Source organism: Nomascus leucogenys, chromosome 25 (assembly GCF_006542625.1).
Source record: "Nomascus leucogenys isolate Asia chromosome 25, Asia_NLE_v1, whole genome shotgun sequence".
Taxonomy (NCBI): Eukaryota; Metazoa; Chordata; class Mammalia; order Primates; family Hylobatidae; genus Nomascus; species Nomascus leucogenys.
The window spans coordinates 28,660,217-28,687,325 of NC_044405.1; the positions used below are offsets into that span (position 1 = coordinate 28,660,217).

Below are 27,109 nucleotides of genomic sequence, written 5' to 3' on the forward strand. Positions count from 1 at the left end.
GAGGCTGGCCGGGTGCAGTGGCTCCCGCTTGTAATCCGAGCACTTTGGGGAGGCCGAGGCAGGTCGATCACCTGAGGTCAGGAGTTCGAGATCAGTCAGCCTGGCCAATATGGTGAAACCCCATCTCTACTAAAAACACAAAAATCAGCCAGAAATTGCTTGAATTCTGGAGGTGGAGGTTGCAGTGAGCCAAGATCGTGCCATTGCACTCCAGCGTGGGCAACAGAGCGAAACTCTGTAACAACAACAACAACAACAAGAACTAATTCAGATTCTAAAACTGGTTGCTAAATGTTTCCTAATTTTTTTTTTTTTTTTTTTTTTAGACAGAGTTTCAAAGTCTGTAGCCCAGGCTGGAGTGCAGTGGCATGATCTTGTGATCTTAGCTCACTGCAACCTCCGCTTCTTGTGTTCAAGCAATTCTCTTGCCTCAGCTTCCTGAATAGCTGGGATTACAGGTGCTCGCCACCACACCCAGCTAATTTTTGTATTTTTAGTAGAGATGGGGTTTCGCCATGTTGGCCAGGATGGTCTCGAACTCCTGACCTCAGGTGATCCACCTGCTTTGGCCTCCCCAAGTGTTGGTTGGGATTACAGGCATGAGCCACCACTCCCAGCCTTTTCAATTTTATGAAAAATTTCATACATAGAAAATGTCAGAAGATAGGTCAATGAAGACCTGTGTTCCTGCCTGTAGACACCACAATGGTATTTTTTTGAGACGGAGTCTCACTCTGTCACCCAGGCTGGAGTGCAGTGTCTCGATCTTAGCTCACTGCAAGCTCCGCCTCCCGGGTTTGCGCCATTCTCCTGCCTCAGCCTCCTGAGTAGCTGGGACTACAGGCGCCCGCCACCACGCTCAGCTAATTTTTTGTGTTTTTAGTAGAGACGGGGTTTCACCGTGTTAGCCAGGATGGTCTCGATCTCCTGACCTCGTGATCCGCCCGCCTTGGCCTCCCAAAGTGCTGGGATTACAGGCGTGAGCCACCGCGTCCGGCCAACGCCACGATTGTTAACAGTGTGCCATAGTTGCTTATCTGCATACACATATGTGCGTGTAATGATTTACTTTTTGCAGAATGAATTACAGACATCATGACAGGTCATCTTTACCAAAGAGTTCTGCAGTTATTTCTAAAAATAAAGAACATTTTTCTACTTCAGGGTATGGCAAACTATGGCCCTAGGCCAAATGCAGCCTCCCCGTTTTTTTTTTTTTTTGAGACAGAGTCTCACTCTGTCGCCCAGGGTGGAGTGCAGCGGCGCAATCTCGGCTCACTGCAACCTCCGCCTCCCGGATTCAAGCAATTCTCCCGCCTCAGCCTCCTGAGTAGCTGGGATTACAGGCATGAGCCACCACGCCCGGCTAATTTTTGTATTTTTAGTAGAGACGGGGTTTCACCATGTTTGTCAGGCTGGTCTCAAACTCCTGACCTCGTGATCCACCCGCCTCAGCCTCCCAAACTGCTGGAATTACAGGCGTGAGCCACCCTTGGTTTTAAAAATAAAGTTTCGGCCGGGCGCGGTGGCTCACGCCTGTAATCCCAGCACTTTGGGAGGCCGAGGCGGGCGGATCACGAGGTCAGGAGATCGAGACCACGGTGAAACCCCTCCTCTACTAAAAATACAAAAAATTAGCCGGGCGTGGTGGCGGGCGCCTGTAGACCCAGCTACTCCGGATGCTGGGGCAGGAGAATGGCGTGAACCCGGGAGGCGGAGCTTGCAGTGAGCCGAGATTGCGCCACTGCACTCCAGCCTGGGCGACAGAGCGAGAGACTCCGTCTCAAAATAAAAAAAAAAAAAAAAAAAAAAAAAAAAAAAGTTTCGAGCCGAGAGTGGTGGCGCCCGTGGTCCCAGCTCACCGGGAGGCTGAGGCTGGGGGATCCCCGGAGCCCGCGAGGCATAGGCTGCCGTGAGCCAAGACCGCGCGCCTTGCACTCCAGCCTGGGTAACAGAGCGAGACCCTGTCTCAGGAAAAAAATACAAGTGGGGTTATAAATAAAATGAGATTAAAAAACAACAGATCTTTGCCTCACAATCCCGACCAACCGCAGCTCCAGCGAGGCGCAGGCGCAGGCGCAGGCGCGCGATCGATGGTTCCGCGCATGCGCACAGGCAGGGAGCGCGCGTCCCCTCTGTAGCCTTCGGCCTCCGGGAGTTGCAGTTGCGCGGATCGGCCACTGCGCGGCGGTGGCGTGCGCCTAGGCGGTGTCGCGGGCTGTGACGTCACGCCACGCGCCAGGGCCAGGAGGAGGCGGGCGCAGGAGGCGCGTGCTCAGTGTGCTGCGTACCAGGCGACTCCGGGACAGGGGGTCTCGGCCTTCGGCATCATGGTTTCTCGCTTGCAGCTCCCGCCTGAGATCCAGCTGGCTCAGCGCCTGGCGGGGAATGAGCAGGTGACCCGGGACCGGGCGGTGAGGAAGCTCCGGAAATACATCGTCGCCAGGACTCAGCGGGCCGCAGGTTGGCGGGGGTCTGGGCGGCTGGCGTCTCTGGGGCCGGCTGGGCTGGTGCGGGTGTGGGCGGCGGCGGCCGGAGCTGGGGGCCCTCCGAGCCCTGTGGAACCTCCACGTGGCCGGGCCGGGCAGGCGGGGTCCACGGGCCTGTTCCCGCTATTCCCGGCCCACGGCCCCCGCCGCCGCTTTCCCTCGTGGTGCGGTGACTTCTGGTCCTTCTGCGAGAACGCTGTTCCCCAGCACCCTAACCCCTTTCCTAGCTCGGACGTCCCCTCCCTGCAGTAGACCATGTACTCCTGCTGCCCTGCTGTCTGGGCACCCAGTATTTTTCCCTCATGGCAGCATTCCCACTGTTTGCAGTTTTCTGTTTGCGTTAATTATTGGATTGTTTTCCGATTTCCACTCGAGGGTACCTCTCTGAGGGCCGAGAATCTACTTCTTGTTCATGGTACCCGGTGGTTCTCCGAGCGTGGTCCCCCATGAGCAGTAGCATCCCCTGGGCATTTGTGAGAAATACACGTTCTATCCGGGCGCAGTGACCCAAGCCTGTAATCCCAGCTACTTGGGATGTCGATGTGGGAGGATCACAAAAGCCCGGGAGTCCAGCCTGGACAACATAGCAAGACTCCATTTCCATTGCAAAAGAAAAGAAAGAAATGCAAGTTCTAGGATCCCAGCCCTGCCAAATCAGGACTAGCATCTGCTTTATGAAGCTGTTAAGTGATTCTGCTCCCCACACTCAGCCTGAGAACCACTCCTACAGGAAGAGGTTGCCAGACACATAGGACTTCAGTGAATGTCAACTAATGTTTTAAATTAAAAATTTTTTTTAAATTTTTCTGAGTGAGACAGACCTCACTGTCATCCATGGTGGAGGAGTGCATTGGCACGATTACAGCTCACTGCAGCCTCTACCTCCCAGGCTCAAGTGAGCCTCCCATCTCAGCCTCTCCAATAGCTGGGACTACTGGCACCATGCCACCAGGCCAGCTAAGTTTTGTATTTTTTGTACAAATTGGGGTCTTCCTATGTTGCCCAGACTGGTCTTGAACTCCTGGCCTCAAGTGATCCTGCCTCAGTACTCATTTCCAAAGTGGTGAGAGTACAGGCATGAGCCACTGCACCTGGCCTGAGTAATTTCTGTTTCTCTCGTAGTCTGAATGCCTGAGTTCACTTTATTCTTTTAGTATTTGAGATATATAACAGAAAAGTGCAGAAGCCCTCAGTATAATGCTGGATGAATTATCACCAACAGATTAACCTTGTGGCCACTGTCCAGCTAAGGAAACGGTCAAGGTTTGCAATTTTGAATTTCCAAAATGGAGTATGGTGCCTGATACCTTGTAGATTCTCAGTCAGTTTTACTGTGTGCATGAAGTGGCGGTTACCTGGAGGAGCCACATAGCCACAGGTGCGGCAGGTTCTGGGTTAGAAGGATTGTTTGAAGGGGAGGGCCAGATTCTGCTCCCCGGTTGCCTTTACTGTAAGTGGGACTTTGGTCTCATTCAGGCAGTTACGTTTCTGTGGCTTCCTTTCTGGCACTCGAAGGTGTGGGGTTCATTTGGTCCAAATGTTGCTGTTTTGATGCAGGTGGTTTTACGCACGACGAGCTGCTGAAGGTGTGGAAAGGACTGTTTTATTGCATGTGGATGCAGGACAAGCCACTCCTCCAGGTGAGTGGGGGGGCAGCAGAGAAGGTACAGAAGCAGCGGGGGAGGATGGATGGGCATCTGGTTGACCCAGTTTTTTGTTTTTTTTTTAAGTCGGAGTTTTGCTCTTGTTGCCCAGGCTGGAGTGCAGTGGCGCAATCTCGGCTCACTGCAACCTCCGCCTTCTGGTTTTAAGCAATTCTCCTGCCTCAGCCTCCTGAGTAGCTGGGAGTACAGGTACCTGCCACCATGCCGGGCTAATTTTTTGTATTTTTAGTAGAGACGGAGTTTCATCATGTTGGTCAGGCTGGTCTTGAACTCCTGACTTCGTGATCGCCCGCCTCGGCCTCCCAAAGTGCTGGGATTACAGGCGTGAGCCACCGCACCCAGCCTGGTCGACCCAGTTTTGATATGGCCAGAGACTGTGGGGAGGTCATATAGCCTTGACGCTTGGTTCTGCATGGCTGGTGGGCCTGGGCCTTTGTTAGGTGAGTCTTTCACTTGCTGAGATGTTGATGTGATTGACTGAGCTGTGCACTGCAGTAGCACTGGGGTGGGTGAAAACTGGGTTTTGTGTTTGTCCTGGGTTGCAAACAAGTGCAGAAATAGTGGAAACCAAGGGGCGAATTCAAGTCTCCTGAGACAAGGACTTCTCCTGCTAGCCTTTTTCAAACATTGTTTCTCAAATTGTGAATTTTGTGCTCTCCTTCAAAATCTCCTGGGTGGTGAGGGTACTTAGTTAAATTCAGGTTCCTGGGCCATATTCCATGCCCACTGAATTATCAAGGGGAGGCTATGAAATGTCCCTTAGCAAGTACCCTGGGCGATGCCTAGTGCGGTGATGCAGGCAGATAGCGAGTGATCTATGGCGTCTCGCAGCCTTCCTCCTCCTGATGGTTAGGGGGCTGTGAGTCCAAGGCTCCCTTTCGCTCTCCCACGTCCCTCTTTAACCATGACTCTGTGGCTCAGGGCACAGCCCCTGTCAGGAGGGCAGTGCCTGCTGTGGTTGTGTGAGAGGCTGTTGACCCCGGCTGTAGAGGGGTCTTTTGGAGCAGGGGTGAAACCTCCAGTCCACTGAGCTGAGACCCCTGGAAGCCAACTCTGTGATGAGTAAGTGAGTGAGTGGGTGAGTGGGTGGCTGTGTGTGTGTCATTGTGAGAGCCTGGTGCTTCAGGGGCTGAGGGTGTTTTTGTTGTTTCCTACACAGGAAGAATTAGGAAGGGCCATTTCCCAGCTCGTTCATGCTTTTCAGACCACGGAGGCGCGTGAGTATGCTCTGCCATAGTTGGGTACATTTGTAAATGTCAGAACCTCTGAGCATCAGAGCCACCAGGCCCAGGAGGTTTGTGTTCTCAAATCCAGAGTAAGGAATGCCTAAGGGCAATAGAGCGCCAGCTGGTGTCTGTGGGTGCTTAGCATGTGTGAAATGCTGGTGTAAGTATTCAACGTGGATTAGCTCATTTACCCAAAACACTCATTTCGAGTCTAATGGGCTAATATCTTACACTTTAAAAATAAAGTGAAAAGCCAGGATAACGTCACCAAGAGATTTGACTGAATTCCGCCTGATGGTCCTGAGGTTCCTGCAGTTGACTTTTCTAACTCCTCTGTTCTCTGGTGACCGGAGTTGAGAAGTTCTTACCCTGCCTGTCTGTGGGACTCACTTGAGGAGCCTCTAAAAATCCTGATGTCCAGATCCTGGTCCAGCGAAACCCAGTTCTGGGGGTAGGGCCTGGGCATCAGCATTTTTATCTATAACTATGTAAAGAAAGGGTTCCTCCATGTTCTCACCTCACTTCCCAGAGTGGCTTCGTGCTCCTCAGTGGTTCTCTTCTGGCTTATTCCTCCTTCAGAGCGCCTGTTCCTTCAGGCCTTCTGGCAGACCATGAATCGCGAGTGGACGGGCATCGACAGGCTGCGCCTGGATAAGTTCTACATGGTGAGGCAGCCACCAGGGTGCCGGCGGGCTGGGGCAGCGCGGGTCTCAGTGCCTGGCTGAGCAGAGACAGGTGGCGCCTGGGCAGGGAGGCGACCTGAGGCAGTGCGACCCCGAAGCCAGGGGTGGGAGGTGGAGCCGAGACTCTGGGCGGTTCCTGACCAGGGCTCTGCAGCATTGTCCAGTCTCTGAGGGTCATTGAATGGGCAAGGAATTCTACCCTTAAAACACCACACAGACTTTTGGTTCAGAGAAGGAAAGTGACGATTGCTCTCCTGGTGAGAGTCGATGGTGACACCGTTGTTACGTTGTCAAAGAGGCAGAGTGAGTCTGGAGGTGCAGCGGAGGAGCTGCGGTCACGCCCTAGCCTGAGCCCTGGAGTGCTTAGCCTGCGAGGCTGGGATGGATGGTCACAGTGCGGGACTTCCTTTCCCTCCTCCCTCATTGTATCCCCATTCAGGGTACTGATGTGCCCTGAGAATACAGGGGAACACTGGGGTTTAGAGGTGCAGCATGTTGCTGCCTGGACCTGCTTCCCTCCTTCCCTCTTGTTGAACCGTGAGGTCTCGTTACTAAGGTGGTGGTCATTGTAACCTTAGAGCAGGCCTGAGATACAGGGACATTGTCACTGTGTAGGAGTCGGTCACCCAATGGGGACACCAAAAGGGGCCGTGTCCGAGCCTCACTGAGGACAGGTGTTGATCTGCCACTCTGGCTTCAGTGTCCAGCGCAGATTCGGGCCAGGATTGTGCAGACAGCGTATACACCAGTGATTCTAGAAGTGGAGACCAGGGCGGGAAAGGCCTGGAGCTCAAGAAGGAAGGAGGCTCCGGGGCAGGCCAGGGGCCCGGCCATGCACTCAGACAGAGTGCAGACTCTTAGGGACAATGGGGCTCTGCAGGGAGGCCACCCTGCTGTTTTGCTGAGATGCGGCTCCTGGGTCCTTGGATGGATGCATTCTGCTGCTTTCCATGGCTTGTTTCCGGGTGCCCCTTGTGTGGCTGAGTCCGGCAGCACAGCCTTGCGTCAGGGCCGGCCTCAGTGGCACTGCAGGGTGGCATGGGGGATAGGCCTCCCGTGTCCGCAAGAACAGTGTCCGGGCTGCTGGGCTGTGTTCGTCATCGGGGCTTCTGGGGGTCCGCGTGTCCTCTGCTGCTATTGACTGCAGCTCAGACCCCACTCTGGGCATGTGGGCATGCTGGGTCAGTAGCCTAAAGGGGGGGACAACTGCAGAAGGGTGTTGAGCCCCATGGAGGGAAGTGGCATTGTGGGGCACATCTGGAGCTTGATTCACGGGTGAGACTTGGCGGGAGGGCCTTTGCTGTGTAGCGGACGGCAGAGGAAGTGAGCTACCTTCTCCCCATTGGGGAGAGCTTGGTGAGAACCAGCTGTGTTTCAGACCCGGTTTTGCGGAGGGCTCCACTGCCCATGGGGGTAGCTGTGCCTGTTTCCTGGTTCTCCCTTATGAATTGGTCTGTTCCGTTTCAGTCCCGGTTTATGAACTGGACTCGTAGGACTGTCCCCTATTCCCCGCCGCCCCCCATGCACCTGCTTCCTGTCAGCTGGGGCCTTGGAGCCGGGGAGAGGGCGCGTTCTCAGCCCAGGGTTCTGAGGGCTTGGTGGTGTGTCCTCCAGCGTCTGTCTGTCAGCAGCTCTGTGGGCCGGCAGAGGTGACCACGGCCATGGCTTTATCCTGCAGCGGATTGTGGTACATGGGGAAGGGTGGTCTGGTGAAGCAGGGCTGGGCTTCTGCTAACATGAACCTTCTTCTGTGTCAAAGCTCATGCGGATGGTCCTGAACGAGTCCTTGAAGGTTCTGAAGATGCGAGGCTGGGAAGAAAGGTGGGTGCGCGGCAGGCCTGCTCTGGGGGAATGCTGTTCTTGGGGACAGCAGTCATGTGTTTGTCGTTTGATTCTTTGTCATAAGGAGATGTCAGCCTTTATATTAACACGTGCCCCCAATCATGCTTAGAGAGAAGATATTTTTTAAAGTAAAAATCAGTTTGTGTGTTTGTGGAAATGATGCCATTTATCCTCAGGCTTGTAGGCCAGTTCTCACTGGGAGTCAGGAGGGAGTTTTTTAATGAAAGGGTGTCCAGCCGAGGAGCTGCTTATAAAAACACGGCGTGTTCCGCTCCGTTAGCAATGCTTTTTGTTTTTTTGAAATAGGTCTCACTGTTGCCTAGGCTGGAGTGCAGTGGCTAGAGTGCAGTGGCGTGATCTTGGCTCAACTACAGCCTTGACCTCCTGGGCTCAAGTGATCCTCCTGCCTCAGCCGCCCAACTGGCTGGGACTGCAGATGTGTACCACCAGGCCCACGTAATTTTTGTATCTTTTTTTGGTAGAGACGAGTTCTGTCCTGTTGCCCATACTGGTCTCAAACTCTTGGGCTCAAACAATCTGCCTGCCTAGGCCTCCCAAAGTTGTAAGCAATGTTAATTGTTCCTAATTCTAAAAATATGTAAATTGGCTGGGCGTGGTGGCTCACATCTGTAATCCCAGCACTTTGGGAGGCCGAGGCGGGCAGATCACTAGGTCAAGAGATCGAGACCATCCTGGCCACTATGGTGAAACCCTGTCTCTACTAAAAATACCAAAATTAGATAAATGCATAAAAAAGAATTAGCAGGCTGGTTATGGTGGGGCAAGGGGATCTCTTGAGCCCAGGAGTTTGAGGCTGCAGTGATCCGTGACTGAGCCACTGCACTCTAGCCTAGGTGATAAAGTGAGATTCTGTTTTGTTTTTGTTTAAGAATCAGCAGGAATTGCACTGTGGCTGCTGAGTTTCTCCAGGTTTGAGTTGCATGGATGATTTTGCATTTAGGGCAGCGGTGCCTCTGGTTTGGAGGGATTTTCATTCTTGAGTTCCCTGGCAGGACTCTGATGCCAGGAGTCTCATTCATTCTAGGCCTTAGCATTGTGAATTACCCCATAGGGGTCTTATGGCTTAAGCTGAATTAAATGTTAAAGGGATGATTTTACTTTTGTTAACTTTTTTTTGCTTATTATTACAAGAGTACTTTTCCTCCCTGTAACTGAGAATTCAGTACAGGAATCATGTGGAAGACCTTGGTGCCTTCCCCCAGTGCCTGGGGTCCCAGTGCTGACAGTGGGGTCCGCTCTTCCCACCCTCTTGGATCTCCTGCAGACATAACCAGGCTGTTGTTAATACCCATGGCATTGCCACTGGCCTGGGAAGTCGGTCCCTCGCATCTGTGTGTCTTCCTCTTGGTCTCAGCACCTGTTCTTGCCTCTGTCTCCTTTTTCCTGAGCCGTGGAGAGCATCACTTTTCCTTTCCATCACGAGTGCTTCTCCAGCCTTGCTGTGGAGCTTCCTAAGGATCACACAGTTTACAGATCTGAGTTAGGCAGCTGTGTTATTAAGCACCCCAGGAGGTCCAGATGCATGTAGATGCTACGGATTATTCTCTGGGGCTGTCTAGTCTTCAGATCCAGGGCCTGTGATGCCATCAAACCCACCTGCCATGGAGAACTCTGGTGGACGTCACAGATGGAATGCGCCGTGTGGCAGGGCCCGGGAAGCCAGCAGGTGGCTCATGGTCCTCGGCCCCTTTCTGGGCCTCCACCTTCCTTTCTCTGCCTGTGCCGTCCTGATGTGTCTTCCCCAGCGGTACCCAGTGGAGACAGTGGAGAGGAACACCAGGCAGGGTGTGTCGTCTAGCCAAGCCTTTCTCTAGGAAAGCCTTTCTGCTAGCAATCTTGACAGAGGGAAGGCCTGTCTGAATGTTTACACACGCTGCATTTTGTAGCTGACATTCAAACTCAGGCCATATGTTCTGGTGCTGGTGCTGGTCACATAACTCCCTAATTGCCAGACTGCTTTGCGCTGGAGGAGACCCAGGATCGTTGATATCATCTGCGCGGACATGAAGGCTGGCATGTTTGCAGACAGTGGCGCCTGCCCGCACTTAGGTTCCCATCAGAGCGTGTAACCGTGGGAGAGTGGGGGCACGGCTGTCTTGGGGCTTGTCGAGGCTGCCTGTCGTATTTGCTTTTTCTTTCCTCAGACACATCGAGGAGCTGCTAGAGCTGCTGATGACCGAGATCCTGCACCCCAGCAGCCAGGCCCCCCACGGGGTGAAGAGCCACTTCATCGAGATCTTCCTGGAGGAGCTGACCAAAGTGGGCGCTGAGGAGGTGAGGCTGGGCCCCAACGGGGCGGTGGAGCTGGGCGTTTGTGGAGGAGGAACTGAACTCCCTCTGGCTTTCCCCATAGCTTACGGCAGACCAGAACCTGAAGTTCATCGACCCCTTCTGCAGAATTGCTGCGCGGACCAAGGAGTAAGTGGTGGGTGGCCTGGTCGGGCCCGACTCCTTCACTGAGTTCTTCCATGGGGCTGCTGTTGTGGGGGTGCTGCTCCCTCGAGGGATGAATCTGTCTCAGAGTGGCTGCTGGCCGTGCGGAGGGGGAGAGGTTGCAGGGGAGTCGGCGGCTTCCGCTTGGGAATCCAGCATGACGGGCCTGCTCGCCAGCCTCTGCTCTGCCCCTCAGTTCCTTGGTTTTGAACAACATCACTCGAGGCATCTTTGAGACGATTGTGGAGCAGGCCCCGTTTGCCATTGAAGACCTCCTGAATGAACTGGACGCACAGGATGAGGAGGTGGCGTCGGACAGTGATGAGTCCTCTGAGGGCGGTGAGCGCGGAGATGCGCTGTCCCAGAAGAGGTCTGAGAAGCCGCCCGCAGGTGGGGGTCACAGCGCACCTGGCTCCTCCTCGGGGCCTGTCCTGGGCTGAGCCAGTGCAGTCTCCTGCTGGGTTACTCCTGCCACCTCCTGCCTGGTCCCCTTGTCTCTGCCCCTCCCTACAGTCCATCCTCAGCATGGAAGCCAGAGTGACTTCTGTGGGCACCACGCACACGTCGTTTCCCCTCAACCCCCAGCCTCTGGTGTGCTCCATGCCCTCTCCGGACCCCTGGGCTCCTCAGTCTAACCCTGCCTCTGGCCCAGTTGGCCCCCTGGACTTGTTCTTGCCTTGGTGCCGAGTCTCCCCATCCCTCCCACCGTCTGTCTCCCCGTCACTCTCTGGGGCTGCACTCTTTCAGCCTCCTGGCCTCTCCCAGCCCCCCACGCAGTCTTCCCCGTAGCGTCACTGTGGCACGGGATGTGAATCACTTGCTCCTCATGTTCCTTGTTCCTGGCCCGTCTCCACAGAGGATAGCAAGCTCTGTCCATACTGACCGTGACTGGGTTCAGGCCTGAGACCTCAGGGCAGCTGACTGCTCTGTGTGCAGTGTGTGTGAGGGGCAGGTCTACTCACCCTCCCCTCACTGCCTGCCAGAGGCCTCTGGGGGCAGCCGTGGGGTCCAGCCTGGCCCATTTTTTGGTTCGAGGCTGCACTCATTGTCCGAGCCTGCTGGGTGGTCTGAGCTCTAAGTGTGGCATCCTGGTGCTGTGGAGGGCGTGTCTTTGACCATGCTCAGGACCCCAGTGTGCCCCAACTCAGTGCTGTGGCCACTGTGCCCCTTGGCTTCCTAATCAGAAGACCCCCTCCCCGCCGCCCCCAGCACTTGGCCCGGCCACCCTGTATGCTTCTCCCTGGTCTCTGCCTTGCCCTTCTCTCTCAGTAGCCGAGGCTCCTGGCAGGTCCGCCAGTGCCTGCTGCTGGCCCCCGGCTGCCACCTCCAGAGCAGACCTTTGTCACATGCTGCCTGCCAGAAGAAACCTTTCTTATGCAGACAGTGCCATCAAAGCCCCAAATACCCAGCCTAGCTCGAGTGCCCGACCGAAACATCAGCTCCCACAGCTTCTGGACCAGGCCGCCCTGAGGCTGGACTGAGCTGCCCCTCCTCACTTCCAGAACTTTTGACACGGCCTTTGTTGCCCAAAATGCCAGCTTGTAGTCAGCCACTCAGGGCTGTATAGGCACCTGTGACCTGGGACGTCTTTTTTCCTTTCCAGGCCCGAGGTGGCACCTCTCATCCTGTCCATACGAGATTAGAGGTCACTTGGCACTTAGTATCTGCCTTGAGCTGCGGGCTTTCCTGCCTGTGCCCATGTTCTGACCAGGGTGCACGGAGCGGGCTCTCCGTTCCTGGGTGTTTCCTGCCTGTGCCCATGTTCTGACCAGGGTGCACGGAGCGGGCTCTCCGTTCCTGGGTGTTTCTCGCGTGTGCCAGGCTCTGACCAGGGTGCACGGAGCGGGCTCTCCGTTCCTGGGTGTTTCTCGCGTGTGCTCAGGCTCTGACCAGGGTGCACGGAGCGGGCTCTCCGTTCCTGGGTGTTTCTCGCGTGTGCTCAGGCTCTGACCAGGGTGCACGGAGCGGGCTCTCCATTCCTGGGTGTTTTCTGCCTGTGCCCAGGCTCTGACCAGGGTGCATGGAGCAGGCTCTCCGTTCCTGGGTGTTTGGGGCCGGCACATGTTGGGCACAGGTAGGGTTCACGGGGTCCCTTTTGTTCCAGGCTCCGTCTGCAGGGCTGAACCTGAGGCTGATGAGGAGCAGGCAGGTGATGACAGGGACAGTGGCGGCCCTGTCCTCCAGGTGGGTGCCCTGGGCTCATGGCTGCGCCCTCAGCCTTTGCCCTCCTGTGCTGCCGCTTGCTCTGGAAGAGGAGGGGGGCATTAGGAGGGAGGATGGCAGCCGTCGGCATGGAGAGTTAACCTGGATGGGGGTTAGCTTTGAATGAGGGATGGGTGCCCCAACCCTGCCTGCCTGTAGGTGAGTGGGATCGTTGAGAGTGGGGCTGGGGCCTGGGAGGGTGGGCTCAGGGAGAACTGCATTATCCAGGGCTGGCCTCACCTCACGCTGTCCTCTTGCCTCACACATGGGCAGCCCCCCAGATTTCCTGCAGCCCCCTCGTTGGGGTGCTGGTCTGGAATGAGATGGCATGTGCCAAGCGGCTGGCCTGTGGGTCCCAGCGAGGAGTCCACTCAGCCAGTGGGGTCTGACTTCAGGCAAATTGGAAACTTAAATGTTTTAAGTTTTAAATATGATTATCTGCAGACTGAATAAAATTTGGCTGTGTTGGGTTAAAATTGATCAAATGAACTTATTTTCTTTGTGCTTGTCTGTGTGTGGCTCCTAGAGTTGTAAAGCTGCAGGCAGGCTGCTGGCGGGCTTGTGCCCCGCAGTGTGCCTCTTGCAGAGTGTGCCCCGCAGTGTGCGTCTTGCAGAGTGTGCCCCTCAGTGCTTGCCCCACAGTGCGCCCGCAGCACGTGTGGTGTCCGCTGTGCTGTAGAGTTGGCGGAGCTGCAGGACCCTCAGTGAGGGTGGGCTGTGTTCTCGTGAGCCGAGTGGAGAACCTGCAAGTGGGGCCAGTGCTGTCTGGGTCTCAGGGGTTCCATGTTCTTGGAGACTGCAGAGCGTGACTGACCTTGCCTCTGTGACGTCTCTCTTTTGAAACAGTTTGACTACGAGGCAGTTGCTAACAGACTGTTTGAAATGGCCAGCCGCCAGAGCACCCCTTCTCAGAACAGAAAGCGTCTCTACAAAGTGATCCGGAAGTGAGTGTCTGAGGGCGCTGCATCCTCCCTGCTGCCCTTGGGGTTGCCCTTTCCTCCTCAGATCTGGGTGCCTTTGCCTTTTCCTGGGCCCTTCCGCAGCCCCCAGGGCGATCCCCACTAGGACCCTGAGACCCCTCCACAGCCCCTGGGGTTCCCCTGGCTAGGACCCTGTAGCCCCTGTAGCTGGAGCTTCCTCCTGCTGTGGAAGCCGCAGCCATGGTAAGTGGGTATCTGTCTTACTCTTTCAGGCTGCAGGACCTGGCAGGAGGTGAGGACTGGCCGGGCACTGACAGTGGCACCACCTTGGAGGTGGAGCTCCATCCTGTGGAAGTGGATTGGTTCCAGGGGTCTCATAGCACGTGGGGTCTCTTTGCAGAGAGGCCTGGTGGTGGTTCTGGGGGACAGGGAGGCAGGGCACAGAGTTCCACAGCTCTCGTTTTTGTGGTTTTTGCTGAGTGGTTCTCAGACTTGAGTGTCCGTTGGAGTCCCCCAGAGCCTGAGAGACGGGGTGCTGGCCTCAGGGGCTCCCAAGCACTGACTGCGGTGCTGCTGCTGGTCTGTTGTGCAGGACACGTCTGTTCTTGGCAGCGTGTGGCGGATGGAACTGGCATAGGTTATCGGAAGGATGGTTTCCTAGTGGGGGTTGATGGTTAGAGACGTAAGCGTTTCCCCCGGTGTTTCCTTATGAAAAGTTTCAGACCTGCAGCTCAGTTGGAAGGATTTTGTAGTGGATATCTGCATGTCCCCGCCGGCGTCCAGCATCAGAATTTCCTGTCCTTGTGTTAAGCTCCTCTATCCCAGCGTCACAGCCCCTGCATCCACCAGCGGCGTGTCATGAGCTGTAGTCCAGGATTTGGTTTTTTTTATTTTTTATTTTTTGAGACGGTGTCTCGCTCTGTTGCCCGGGATAGAGTGCAGTGGTGTGATTACAGCTCACTGCAGCCTCGATCTCCTGGTCTCGAGATCCTTCCACCTCAGCCTCCCAGTCGCTGGGACCACAGGCGCACACCACCACGCCAGCTAATTGTTTTATTTTTTGTAGAGACAGGGTTTCGCTCTGTTGCCAGGCTAGTCGTCTGGGGCTTTTAGGACAGCGTGCGTCAGTGAGGTGCATGAGGATTGTGTGCATCTGGTAGGTTTTGATGCAGAAAGTTGCCTTGTGCCGCCAGCATGGGCATTTTAGGCTGTAGATTTTGGTGTACAGGTTGAGCGTCTCTAATCTGAAACCCCAAATCCAAAATGCCGCCAAGTCCAAAGCTGAATGCTGACAGGAAGCTCCAGGGAAATACTCGTCGGAACGTTTTGTGTTTGGGATTTTCAGATTAGGGATGTTGAACTGGTGAATATGATGCAGACGTTCCAAAACAATCTGACATTCAAAGCACTGCTGGTCCCAAGCATTTGGGTTCGTGCATGCACTAGCTGTGTCCTGGACGCTCCAGGAACTGGCTTTTCCAGATGGGCTTGGGTCTGAGCTGGTTCATGTCAGCTGTGGCGGGTACTGAACACGCTGCTCCTGGGCATTACAGCAGGGCACTTTCTCACACACGTTGTCGGGAGGTGGTGCTGGCTGGGGCCTGCTGGAAGCAGCGAGCCTCAAACCATAAGCCCCCAGCCCCTGAGAGCCCCCTGACTTCTGCCCTGGTTCTCAGGCATTTTCCCTGAGGACGAGATCCCAGAGAAGGCCTGCAGGCGTCTGCTTGAAGGGAGGCGGCAGAAGAAGACGAAGAAGCAGAAGCGTCTGCTCAGGTTGCAGCGGGAGAGAGGTAGGACTAGGGGGTGTGTTAGTCATGGAGCCGGCGTCCTCACCTGCTTGCTTGTCCCCTGGATGGGGGTCACCTGCAGTCTCTCCCCCTGAAGCATGAGTGCCGAGTCCCCCGTCCTGGGTGCCTGCTATCCACGCATCCCAGAAGTGCCCTGTTCTTGGCATCCCTCCTGTAGGCCTCTCCCTGCTTCCCCTACCTGCCTTCCTTGTCTGCAGCTCCCCCCAGCTGTGTGCGCTGCCCTCCCTCCCGGTCTGGAGACGATCCTCCTGGCTGGGCTGCCTCCTTCCGCGCCTCCGTCTTAGATCCAAGCCCCGTCCGCTCCTCTCCCGCACCCTCCAGAGATTGCTGAGTCTCTCCACTTCTTCCCTCCACTTCTTCCCTCTACTTCCGTCCTTGATTTCAGGGGCCGTCTTCCGTGTCGGGCCTCTGACCACACGAGTGTGGTTGGCATGTGGTGCCCTCACCAGGGGCAACCCTGGGTCCGCAGCAGACCACTCAGGGCCTGGAGCTGCCTAGCTGCAGTGGAGGGGTTTCAGCACAGTGCTGGGCAGGGCACAGGCCCATGGCAAGAGTGGGGTGCATAGGAGGCAGACGGTGGCTTTGCCCCGCACTGGGAAGCCTTCCCTGTTACTCCCTCCGTGCTAAACTGGCCCCAGGGCCTAGGGATTCACCCCTTCCCTTGCCCAGAGCTCCGTGCCATTGAAGCCGTCCATCTCATTTCCCACGGGGCAGTGGCCTCCTCTGCAGCCGGCCCTTGGCTGTGTGAACACTGTCGGCCTGGCGTTCAGGACCTGGCACTGCCCGGCATCCGCTTCTTCCACCTCCCCTTCTGCCTTGAGCCCAGTCCTGCCCACTCCTCTGTGCCTTTGCTCCTGGCTCTCATGACCCTGTCCTCACGCTGGTCCTTCTGAGGTCAGCCCTCACTGGGGTCCTGAGCCGTGTGGATGGAGCTTGGCGCCCACACTGGACACGGGATGCGTCTGGCTGGCTGTTGTGGCCGTGTTGTCCTCCCAGGTCTGTGGTGCGGGCATCCTCAGCCCGAGTGGGAGTAAGTGGCAGGAGCCCATGTTGGCGTTCTCTGGCTCATGGGGTGTTGCTGTTTTGTCAGGGAAAGGTGAGAAGGAGCCCCCGAGCCCAGGCGTGGAGAGGAAGAGGAGCAGGAGGAAGGGTGTGGGGGCCGACCCCGAGGTGCGAGCAGAGGCTGGTGAGCAGCCAGGCACAGCTGAGCGGGCCCTGCTCCGAGATCAGCCCAGGGGCCGTGGCCAGAGAGGGGCTCGCCAGAGAAGGAGGACACCTCGGCCCCTGGCCAGTGCCCGAGCAAAGGTGGCCAATGTCCAGGAGCCGGAGAAGAAGAAGAAACGCAGGGAGTGACGTGGCCGGGCCCAGGACAGGCAGGGAGGGAGGCCAGTCCGTGCTTGCACCGAGGGACGAGGCTGACTGGGCTGTTCTGTAGACTCAGGACCATGGTTCCAGAACTCCTGTGCCAGGTGGGAGAGAAGGGCAGCACTGGAGAGATTGGCCCGTCATTAGGGGCTAGCGTCCCAGGAACCAGACCTTTCCCCAGAGCCTCCGCCTGTGGCTGTGATGACCTTGGACCAGAAGGTCAAACTCTGAAGACTGAAACTCCACCTGCAGCAAGACTGGCCGCCCCCGCTGTGGGGGGTTCAGAAAATAAAATGCTGCATGGCCTTTGCCAGGGAAGTGTCGCTTCGGGTGTGTCCTATGGACGTGTGGGAGGTGGCAGGCACCAGCCTCTGAGCAGTGTGGTGGTTTCTATTCATGTTTGTGGAAAGATCTTGTAAGACATTGCTCCTTTCACAGAGCTGCCCAGGTGTTAACAGGGCTGTCTGGACGGGGCTCTTTTGCTTCCCCGTCAGTCTGGGCTCTGGAGTCGTGCAGTGAATTCAGCTCCCATAAGGCCCAGATTGTCCAGGGTGAGCGTGTGTGTGGTGGGAAGACCTGGCTTCCGCGAGGCCATTGTCCCTGGAGGCAGGAGTGCCCTGCCATCCTCAGTACCTGCGGGTCCACAGGCTGCACACCTCCTCCCCTCAGCCAGGTCACACTCAGCATCCTCCCTGCCCCTCTCCCCTTCACGCCTGCTGGAGCCTGTGAGGGAGGTGGCAGGTCCCCACTTTGGTGATGGAGATCTGACAGTAGCCCAGGGCTTTCCACCTGCATGGAACAAGGATCTATCTGCTGCCAGCGCTATGGCCACAGCCTGCATAGGTGACAAGGGGCCACTGTGTTGGGTTTTGTCCACATCTTCTGTTCCATGGGTGCCCAGCCAGCCAGGCCGTGTGGGATCCAGCAAGAGGCCAGGGCTTGGAGTGGGCCTGGGACCAGTAAGGACCTCTAGGCTGTGGCTGGCATTGTGTAGACCCTGGACTGCATCCGGTTCCCCAAAGCCCTGCTGCATTCGAGTATCCCCCAACCCCGGGCAGGTGGCACCTGGTGACACCTCCTTCAGTCCCACTCAGCTGGGCGGCCGGGGAAGGCCAGGGCCCCTGTTCTAGGGGTTAGGGTTCATTCCCCAAAGGAACTTAAGAAGACAAGCGTGGCCAGGCACAGTGGCTCACACCTGTAATCCCAGCACTTTGGGAGGCTGAGGTGGCCGGATCACCTGAGGTCGGGAGTTTGAGACCAGACTGACCAACATGGAGAAACCCCATCTCTACTAAAAATACAATATTAGCCAGGCGTGGTGGCGCACGCCTATAATCCCAGCTACTTGGGAGGTTGAGGCAAGAGAATTGCTTGAACCTGGGAGGCAGAGGTTGTGGTGAGCCAAGATTGTGCCACTGCACTCCAGCCTGGGCAACGAGGGTGAAACTGTTTAAAAAAAAAAAAAAAAAGACAAGCGTGTCCAACATAAACTGCCGGCGGCAAGCGTCAGGTCTGGGCAGTGTCCTCTGGGCCTGGTCAGTGTTTCCCTGGGCCTGGCCTCTTCACCCCCAGCAGGGCCTGTTGGGAGGAGCCCCTGCGGTTGGAGGCCTTTGGAAGGGAACGGGGTGCATAATAACGCTTTCTTGTTTTTGAAGTTTCTTTGGTCAAAAGCTAAGGAAACAACCATGCTAACAGAAGTTTCTGGGAAGAAGCAAATTAGTCATGCCGAATTGCGGTTGTGAAACCAGAAGCCACAGTGACTTTGGACCTTCTTTGACGCGTGTGTTCACAGGGAGGGGTGTTTTGTGGCTGCGCCGGCACCATCATGCTCTGGCTGTTCCCAGGTCATGCTGGGTACACATTTCCCCATCTTCAGAATTGTTTCAAATAAGCGCATTGTGCTTACGACATGAATTACTGAATTCCTCTCCTATTGCTAGTCTCTCTTACTTTATTTTTTATTTTTTTATTTTTGAGACCGAGTTGTTTTATTTCCCCATGTGAATGGTAATTCCAGCTGCTCAGGAGGCCAAGGTGGGAGAAGCGCCTGAGCCCAGGAGAGAATCCTTGAGAGGTAATTCACATAAGAGTACAGTTCACCCAACTGAAGTGTATAATTTGAGTTTTTAGCATATTCAGAGTTGTACAGCCATCACCACAGTCAACTTTAGACCATTTTCAGCCCAAAAGAAACTGGGTATGCCTTAGCCATCACCCCTCTGTCTCCCCGCCACCCGCACGGATCCTCCTGGCCTCAGGTTCCGGGCCGTGTCTGTTCTGGCCATGTGTTACGGGATCATGCAGCACGTGGCCTTTTGCGTCTGGCTGTTTTCACGCAGCACCATGGTTCCAGGGCTCATCCACACCGTGGATTCTTTCCTCCTTATGGCTGAGTGACATCCCATGGTACAGAGTGCATTGCATCTGCCCGTTTGTCCAGTGATGGACATTTGAGGTGTTCCTGCCTTTGGCCGTCTTGAGTCACGCTGCTGCATAAGGATGAGTTTTCAGGGGAGGGATGCTTTCATTCCTCTGGGGCAGATGCCTAGGAGTTATGGCTGGGTTTTGTGCTCACCGTGTCTAGTCGGTTGAAGAACTACTTTCCAGACTTTTCTACAAGTGGCTGCATGCGTTGAGTTGAGCCTCGGGGATGGGCCCTTGTCTGGGTGTTCTGCTATGGCCAGGCTGATGGGATCCCAGGAGGTGACTCTTCTCAGGACATTTGGCCCAGCCACTCTGACTTTGTGACCAGGACAGGAAGCACCTGTGGTTCCACTCGCCTGCCTGTGGAGTGGGAATAACAGCACAGGGCTGGGATGAGGATGATGTTGCTTTTTCCTGGAAAAACAATCTCTCAACCTTACAGAAACATTGCAGACACAGAGAGCATTTCTCCCCCGAGCCTTCTGAGAGTATTTCCTGACTTGGTGCCCCAGCACCCTGGATACTTTGTGGTGCATTTCCTCCTACAGAGACATTCCCTTAACCACAGCACAGCGGTCACATAGGGAGCTAGAGCTGGTGTGGTGGCACATGCGTGTAGTCCCAGCTACCCTGGAGGCCAAGGCGGGAGGATCGCTTGGGCCCACGAATTTTGAGTGAGCCTGGGCAACATCAAGACCCTGTCTCAAACCAGGAAAAATCAGGGAATTAGCGTGGACACCTCACTGTGTCCAACCCTCGAACCCTCAGTCCTTAGTTGTCTCAGTGAAGTCGTTTACAGCCCCAGGGCCCTGTTCAGATTCTCTCATTTCTCTGAAGAGTTCTAGCTCCTGTGAGGGGAGGGTGGTGTTTAGAAGCCGATCTGGCTGGGCCTCTGCTATTCCGATCTCACTGTTCACAGGCGTTCTCAGCTGGCAGAGCTGGGGCAGTGTGTGCACAGCGCATGCCTGTTCTCTACCTGTCCCTCCAGCCCACCCGCCAGCCACCCTCCATCTGTCTAGATTAAGGTCTCCAGAAAAAACAGAATCAATGAATGGGGTGTGTGTCTGTCCACTCCAGCTGCAAGAACAAAACAGTAGGGACTGGGCAGCTTAGGCCTGGGAAGGTGAGTTTCTGTTCTGGAGGATTCTGAGGGAGTGTCGGCAGGGTTACTTTTCCTGGGCCCCCTCCTTGGCTTATCTTAATCAACGGCCACCTTCTCACGTGTCCTGACCTTTTTTTTTGGAGAAAAAGTCTCGCTCTGTCGCCCAGGCTGGAGTGCAGTGGCACCATCGCAGCTCACTGCAACCTCCGCCTCCCAGGTTCAAGCGATTCTCCTGCCTCAGCCCCTGAGTACCTGGGATTACAGGCGTGTGCCACCATGCCCGGCTAATTTTTGTATTTTTAGTAGAGATGGGGTTTCACCATGTTGATCAGGCTGGTCTTGAACTCCGGACCTCATGATCCTCCTGCCTCAGCCTCCCAAAGTGCTGGGATTACAGGCGTGAGCCACTGCGCCTGGCCATCCTGACCTCTCTTACAAGGATGTCAGGAAGGTTGGACTAGGGCCCAGCCCTGTGATCTCATTTAACCCTAGTGACCTCCTTAGAGGCCCCATCTCCAGTCACACTGGGAGTTAGGGCTTCAACATGTGCTTGTCAGGGGACACAGTCCTGTCCATAGCAGGCGTGTGTGTGTGGTGGTGGTGGCGGAGGGGAGAGTGCCCTGTTCATTGTGAGGCTTCGGCTCACAGGACTGGGGCTGGCAGTTGGGAGTTCTGCAGGGCAGGCGGCTGGCTGGAGACCCCGGAAGGTCCTCAGGGGAGGGGACCCCGGTCTTTTAAGGCCTTGGCCAGGCAGACTGGATGAGGCCCCCTCTGCGGAGGTCCACCTGCTTTCCTCGGTCCACCAATTCAAATCAGCCTCATCCTGGAAACACCCTCAGGAACATCGGGGCGCTCCACCCGAAGCTGGGTACCGGGGTCCGCTGCAGCATTGGCTGCTCACTGTCTTATCTGCTGCCTGTGCCTGCCCTACTCGTGTTAGGAGTTGACCTCCAGGAGAGGCGGTGCCTCCAGCTGTGACGACACCCGGGGTGTATTCTGGGGTTTCCCTTGTGTTTGAACCTCCCTTTCCCGAAGGACCTCCGGCTTCCATTACCCCCGATACTCATTTCATGCAGAACTGAGGCTGGGCGTGGGTGCTGCGCCCCTTCCCGCATGGGTGCCCTCCTCACCTTTGGCTCTGTCACCCCCGCGGGAACCCTCCTGTCTGGTCACCTGCTTTCACACCCGGCCGCACCACCCCCTGCAGGGCCCCTGGTTCCTGTGGGGCTCTGACACCAGGACACCCGCTCTTCACCCAGCCTGGGCCGCCGTGGCCCCCCGCCCCCATGATGCAGCTCTGCCCTTGTTGGCCCTGTCTGAGGCTCCCAAGGGAGCTTGAGGGAGCTCGGGGGTGCCTGGTGAGCGGGGGTCTCCTGGATGCTCCTCTTCTAAGCTCAGAGGCTGACCTGGCAAGTGGCAGCGCCTCACCTCCCCATTTGGAGCCCACAAGGAGGAAGAAAAGAATCTTCTTGACTCACCCATCACGGAGACCCACGGCCATCCTGAGAGGTGCGGCCACGTGAGCAACAACGCTCCACCTGGGTGTGGGCGAGGGTCTTCCAGGGACCCTAAGCCTTTTTAAAGAACAACTTCAAGACGTAATTCATGCAGTGTTCAGTTCCCCGTCGTGGGTGCACAATCGGGCAGCTGTGCACTGCAGCACAGTTCATTTTAGAGCATCTCAGCGCCCCAGAGAGCAAGTCCCTACGCAGGGCCCCCTTTACCTGGAGGTGACTGAGGAGGGGCCTGTGGACTCGCAGGGTGGTGAGGCGAGTGTGTGCATGTACAGCTTCCTCCAGCAGCCAAACGGTCTAGAACAAACATGATGTGTCCTCGCTGACTTCAGAGCTTCAGTAGCAACCCACGCCACAGCTTCACAGTTGACAGTTGTCACAGGCTCTGCCCGGAGGTGACATTCTGGGGACTGAGCAGCAGCTCAGGAGTTACAGACTTAGAGGGGCCGCCTCCGAGCCCCCCTGCTTTTCCTCCTTGCCTAGATACCAGTAGATGGAGACCCCAGCTGCAGTCCTGCCAGCCCACAGCGGCTCACGTGCCAAAGGCTCTTCCCTGCAGGCGCTCAGCCAGCCTGGGTCGCCAGAGGTGCCCATTTTCCTGCCTGGCATGGCTGAGCAGAACCAAGAAACAGCCTTGAACCCCAAGACCTCTCCCTCAGCCAGAATGTTCTCTGCGTGAGCTTCTCATGCTCAAATATGATCGTGACCTATAACTTCTCCCAGCAGGCCCTGCGGGAAGTAGAGGCATTGCACGGGCGAGGGAGGTAAGCAGGGAGCAGTCCCTGGCGAGGGTAGGCCCTGCAGCTGCGGCAGGGGTGAGGGGAGGGGCTGAGAGGTGGATGGCAAGTCAGGCAGCGCCCTGGGTGTTGTAGGGCAGTTCATGCAGGGGTGTGGCCTGGCCAGGCAATTTTGGACCCACTTCCTGGCCGTGGGATCGAGAGTGGGACAGTTCTGCCAGCAGCCCCGGGGTTGGAACGTTGACCCAAGTCTCACAGAACTCCCACTGTTGCCTATACTCTGCCTCATGAAGACAGACCGGTAATGGGGACTGTTCCCCCTCATTAGCCCAGAAGTTCCCCCAGAGGGCACAGGACCCCACCTGGTGACTGTTGAGGCCTGGACGGTGGTGGTGGATGAAGAAGAGGCCTGGTTTGCAGTGTGTGTGGTGCTGTGGCCCACCAGGAGGAAGGCCCAGGAGTGGGCATCCATGTGCCCAGCCCCCAGCCCGTGTGGTAAGGAGCCGGCCCCACAGCCACAGCCTGGAGTCTGAAAGGGAACATCTCCATCTCTGATGGGAACCTTTTCCCCAAGTGGACTCTTCTGCCATGAAGAGAATGGCCAGTGCCGCGGTGAGCTGCCCAGAGATGATCCCTCCAGGCATCACTTACCTGTACACAGGGCTGGTGTTATTTCCTGAGCCAGATTCAGCCGGAAGGAGCTGCAGCAGACTGCCTCGGAGTCTTCCCGCAGGGGCCATCTCCCCAACGCACAGCCTCTCCCCTGTGTAGCCTCTCCCCCATGTGACCTCTCCCCACTGCGGCGTCTCCCCCTTGTGACCTCTCCCCTGCGTGGCCTCCCCTCGCGTGGCCTCTCTCCCATGTGACCTCCCCTCGCGTGGCCTCTCCCCAATGTGACCTCTCCCCTGCGTGTCCTCCCCCATGTGACCTCCCCCCTGCATGGCCTCTCCCCAGCGTGGCCTCTCCCCTGTGTGGCATCACCCATGGGTTCTCATTGCATGGAGCCCTGGCCCCTTACTGTGGGTGAGGAGTAGGGAGAGGATTGGCCGTTGGGTTCTGGGTTCCGTAGTCCAGAGAGGGCAGTCCGGCCCTCTCTGTGCCTCCCCCAGGGATGTTGCTGGCCCTTTGTCCCCCTCTGTCATGTCCCCTGTCACCTGCCCTCTAGGACCTGCATGGCTGCAGTCCCACTAGCTGCCTCTTGGGGGTGCCCACAGCCCTGGAATGGGCTTGGGGGAGAATACGCCGCCCGGAGCCTCTCCAACCCTTTGCTCCAGGCCACTTGCTCCACCCCTTCTTGCTGCCCCGTGTGACCCAGGATCCCTTTGGGCAAGGGCCTCGTTGTCTCCCTGAGTGGAGCCTCCGCAGGTGCTTCACGAAGGCTGGCACCCACCTCTACCTGTGTGCCATGGCCTGGGATGGACCCTGCAGCTGTGGCCCTCCTGGCACTATCCCTACCCTGTGCCCCGGTGGGTGTGCAGTGGGGACAGGCACCCTGGGGTCCTTGGAGGCTCAGCCTCCTCAGCCCTCACCCCCGAGACCCCATTGTGGCGCCTGTGTCCACTCAGGGCTCATCCCAAGCCTGGCCAGAGGTGGGGAGGGGACAGAGGGGGCCACATAGGAGCCTCTACCAGCCCCTTTCTTACCACGAGGTGGGGGCACTTCCTTCCCACAGGGTCTCAGGCTTGTGGGCTCCGCCCAGCTGCCCAGACCCCACAGGGCCCTTCTGACCCTTCTCTTTGGGGTCTGCTCTGGGGGACTCCAGGCCACTCGCTCCACCCCATCCCTCTCCTGGAGCCTCCCAGCACCTCAATTCCGACTGTGGGGAAAACAGAACCCTAGGAAGAAACCTCATGGCTGTGGGCAGGGGAGGGCGGCCGGGAGCCCCAGCTGCCCCACAGGGCCATTGAGTGAAGGCAGAGCCTGGGAGGGAAGTCAGACCCATGCATGGGTCCCGTCCTGTTGGTGTCGGCGTCCCTGAGTGAGCAGCCATCTGCTGCCCCCTGGAAAGAGACCTGGAGAAGCAGCTTCAAGCCTTGGAGCCCCGCCCAGCTGCTAGCAGCCCCTGGGTCATGGTGTGAAGGGGAAGGGCGGGGGCTTGAGGAGGAAAGTGAGAGGATTGTGCCTGGGGGCCCCTGGAGGGCCAGTCTGGAGGTGCGTGGGGCGAGGCGGTGCTGGCCATGCCCCTGTCTGAGATGGGCAGAGGGAAGGCGCCCAGGGCTGAGCCCGGGGTCCCCAGGCCAGTCCTGCACTGCTCTGGGGTTCGGTTTCCTCACCTGCACAAAGGGCGGGTCCTGTGCTCTCCGGAGGCCACACGGGGTCTCCCTGAGGCACTGAGTCTGGCTTGTTTCTGGAAACTGAGGCACAGGAGGACGTTGATAACCGCCTCCCTCTGTCCTCTTTCCCAGGGGTGCAGCTCGTCCGTCCCCATGGTTTCAGATTTGCCCAGCATGTTGCAATGACTACCTGGCACTCGGTTTGCCCAGTGCCGCCTGGCCCTGCAGCCTTTCCCAGGCCTCGCAAGGGTGGCACAGATGGGGAAACGCCATCTGCAGGGGCGTCACCCCCGAAGGATGTGTCCGCCACACTCCCTTGACAGTCATGTGGGTCCCGGGAGGGTGCGTGTGACTCTTCCCAGGGTTGCAGCGTTGGGGCGTTGTGCCAGCCTGGCCCCATGGGTGCGGAGTGCTGTGGACCCCTCGGCCCTCCCGACCTCGTTTCCCTTTGATGTAGAAGTCTGCATGGCATGAATTCCAGTGACAACGGCCCGGGCCAGGCTCCGTGCACCGCTGGTACCGCTGCCCAGGGCTGGTCTCTGCAGTCACCCTCCTTCCTTCCTGGTGGCTCCTCCCTCCCTCCTTTGTTCTTCTTTCTTTTCCTGCCTAAATGTTTATCCAGTCCCTCCTGCATTAAATATCCGTGCTGTGCAACAAATTACCTTGAACTTGGTGACTTCACCACCACTGCATGTCAGCGCCCAGCCGTAGACGAGGGTTTGGGTGGCATGGCCGGGCCTGCCCAGGGCTCCCAGGCTGAAGTGGGTGCTGAAGCTGCCAGGCACTGGAGGCTGGGCCTCTCCCACACTCCCTGGCTGTTGGGAGGGTGCATTCTTTTTTCTTCCCTGTCTTCTAGAGGATGCACTCTTGGCTGTAGGCCTCCTGTTTCTCTCACGGGCTACTCCTGGGGTTCCCTCAGATCCTGGAGGTGCCCACAGCCCCCTTCCGCGAGGCTCCCCCACCCCCACACTTTGCTTCTTCAGTGCCAGCAGGAGAAGTTCTCCCTCATCAGCTTCCTCGGAGAAGGGCTCACCTGGTCAGATCAGGCCCCGCACTTGGGCGGGCACAGCAGGGCGCACTCTGTGATGCACCCAGAACCTGCCCCCGCAGCCCCTGAGTCCTGGCCACTGTCCCCAGCCCTACGCCCCTCTCAGAGCTTGACCCAGGGGCAGCACAGTGGGCAGCTCCTTCTCTCTCCTGTCCCTGGAAAACTCTGCTCTGGGTGGTTTGGTGGAGAATGAGAGGATTCGAAAACGCTGGTACGTGGCAGGGGCTGGCAGATTCCAAAAGTGGCCCCAGACTCCCTGGACTCCCAAGACCATTCATCTGGTGCCACAGTAACTGATCCCCATGGCCAGGGCATTGGGGAGCCAGGCAGGGGCAGGGGAGGGGTGTTCCGGGTCCTCCCTTCTTGCCTTGACCTACATCCCAGGTGACCCAGCGAGGCCCAGGCCCCCGCCCTGCCTGCCCCGCCTGCCCCGCCTCACAGTCAGGCTTCCATGTTCATCCTCATCCCCAGCAGCCCCTGGGTCCCCCTGTCACCCTCAGGGCACTTGAGGGCACAGTTAGGCCAGACCAAGTGTGGGGCCTGGCCTGGAGCAGGTGGGTGCCAGGGAATGAGTATAGGGCTTATGGTGCCGTTGCCTGTCTGCTGCCTGGTCTGTCCGAGGGCCAGTGGCCCTGTCCCTAGGCTGTGGGGTACAGGTCCCATTCCCTGGGGGAGTGAAGGGCTCAGGCAGCAGGCAGCCCTGTCCCCTCCCCTAGGGTGTGCCTGGGTGACTCCCGGGCTGGCCGACTGGGAGCCAGCCTGAGTGTAGATTTCGAGTTTGAGCAGCAGGTCCTCACCCTGCCCCTGGCACCCCTTGGGCACCTCCTGGCACCCCGTCTGCTTTGTGCCACTTGCCCTGGGGTCTGTCCCTCCCTTGGACAGACAACAGTGTCCTATTTTTTTTTTTTTTTTTTTTTTTGAGACAGAGTCTCGCTCTGTCACCCAGGCTGGAGTGCAATGGCATGATCTCGGCTTACTGCAACCTCCACCTCCTGGGTTCAAGCGATTCTCCTGCCTCAGCCTCCTGAGTAGCTGGCATTACAGGTGCGCGCCACCATGCCCAGCTAATTTTTGTATTTTTAGTAGAGACAGGGTTTCACCATGTTGGCCAGGCTGGTCTCCAACTCCTGACCTCACGATCTGCCCGCCTTGGCCTTCCAAAGTGCTGGGATTACAGGCGAGAGCCACTGCGCCCAGCCCATAATGTCCTACCCTTGCCCGAAGGTTCTGAGCGGTTCGGGTCTCCTGGAGATGGAGAAGCCACAGCCTGGTGCCACCTGTCCTTTTCTCTCCGCTGCTCACAGAGGCCGAGGTCTGCACACCCATGGCTGCCCCAGGCTGCCCGCCAGGAGCTGCCT

The 27,109-nt window shown here is 57.2% G+C and overlaps 2 protein-coding genes across 3 annotated transcripts in view; one reads left to right on the plus strand and one right to left on the minus strand.

The window, feature by feature from the left end:
* Window positions 1-2,241: 2,241 nt before the first annotated feature.
* Window positions 2,242-27,109, plus strand: part of RRP1 (ribosomal RNA processing 1) — a 50,800-nt gene continuing 25,932 nt past the window's right edge. The window contains exons 1-13 of one of the 2 annotated variants that reach the window (XM_003277357.4): window positions 2,242-2,463; window positions 4,047-4,129; window positions 5,313-5,370; window positions 5,959-6,044; window positions 7,822-7,883; window positions 10,070-10,199; window positions 10,279-10,343; window positions 10,555-10,748; window positions 12,463-12,542; window positions 13,407-13,504; window positions 13,753-13,772; window positions 15,157-15,270; window positions 16,379-16,971. In XM_003277357.4, the coding sequence (XP_003277405.2) occupies window positions 2,331-2,463; window positions 4,047-4,129; window positions 5,313-5,370; window positions 5,959-6,044; window positions 7,822-7,883; window positions 10,070-10,199; window positions 10,279-10,343; window positions 10,555-10,748; window positions 12,463-12,542; window positions 13,407-13,504; window positions 13,753-13,772; window positions 15,157-15,270; window positions 16,379-16,641 (1,386 nt within the window). In that variant the 5' untranslated portion in view covers window positions 2,242-2,330 and the 3' untranslated portion in view covers window positions 16,642-16,971. Of the gene's footprint in view, window positions 2,464-4,046; window positions 4,130-5,312; window positions 5,371-5,958; window positions 6,045-7,821; window positions 7,884-10,069; window positions 10,200-10,278; window positions 10,344-10,554; window positions 10,749-12,462; window positions 12,543-13,406; window positions 13,505-13,752; window positions 13,773-15,156; window positions 15,271-16,378; window positions 16,972-27,109 lie in introns of those variants that run through there. The other variant, XM_030805995.1, reaches the window with a different exon arrangement.
* Window positions 20,573-25,953, minus strand: LOC101179046 (uncharacterized protein FLJ46757-like). The gene is given in 5 exon segments (XM_030805997.1): window positions 20,573-23,250; window positions 23,329-24,586; window positions 24,588-24,811; window positions 24,814-24,853; window positions 24,855-25,953. Coding segments are annotated over 4 exon segments (1,068 nt in total). The 5' UTR covers window positions 25,338-25,953; the 3' UTR covers window positions 20,573-23,250; window positions 23,329-24,265.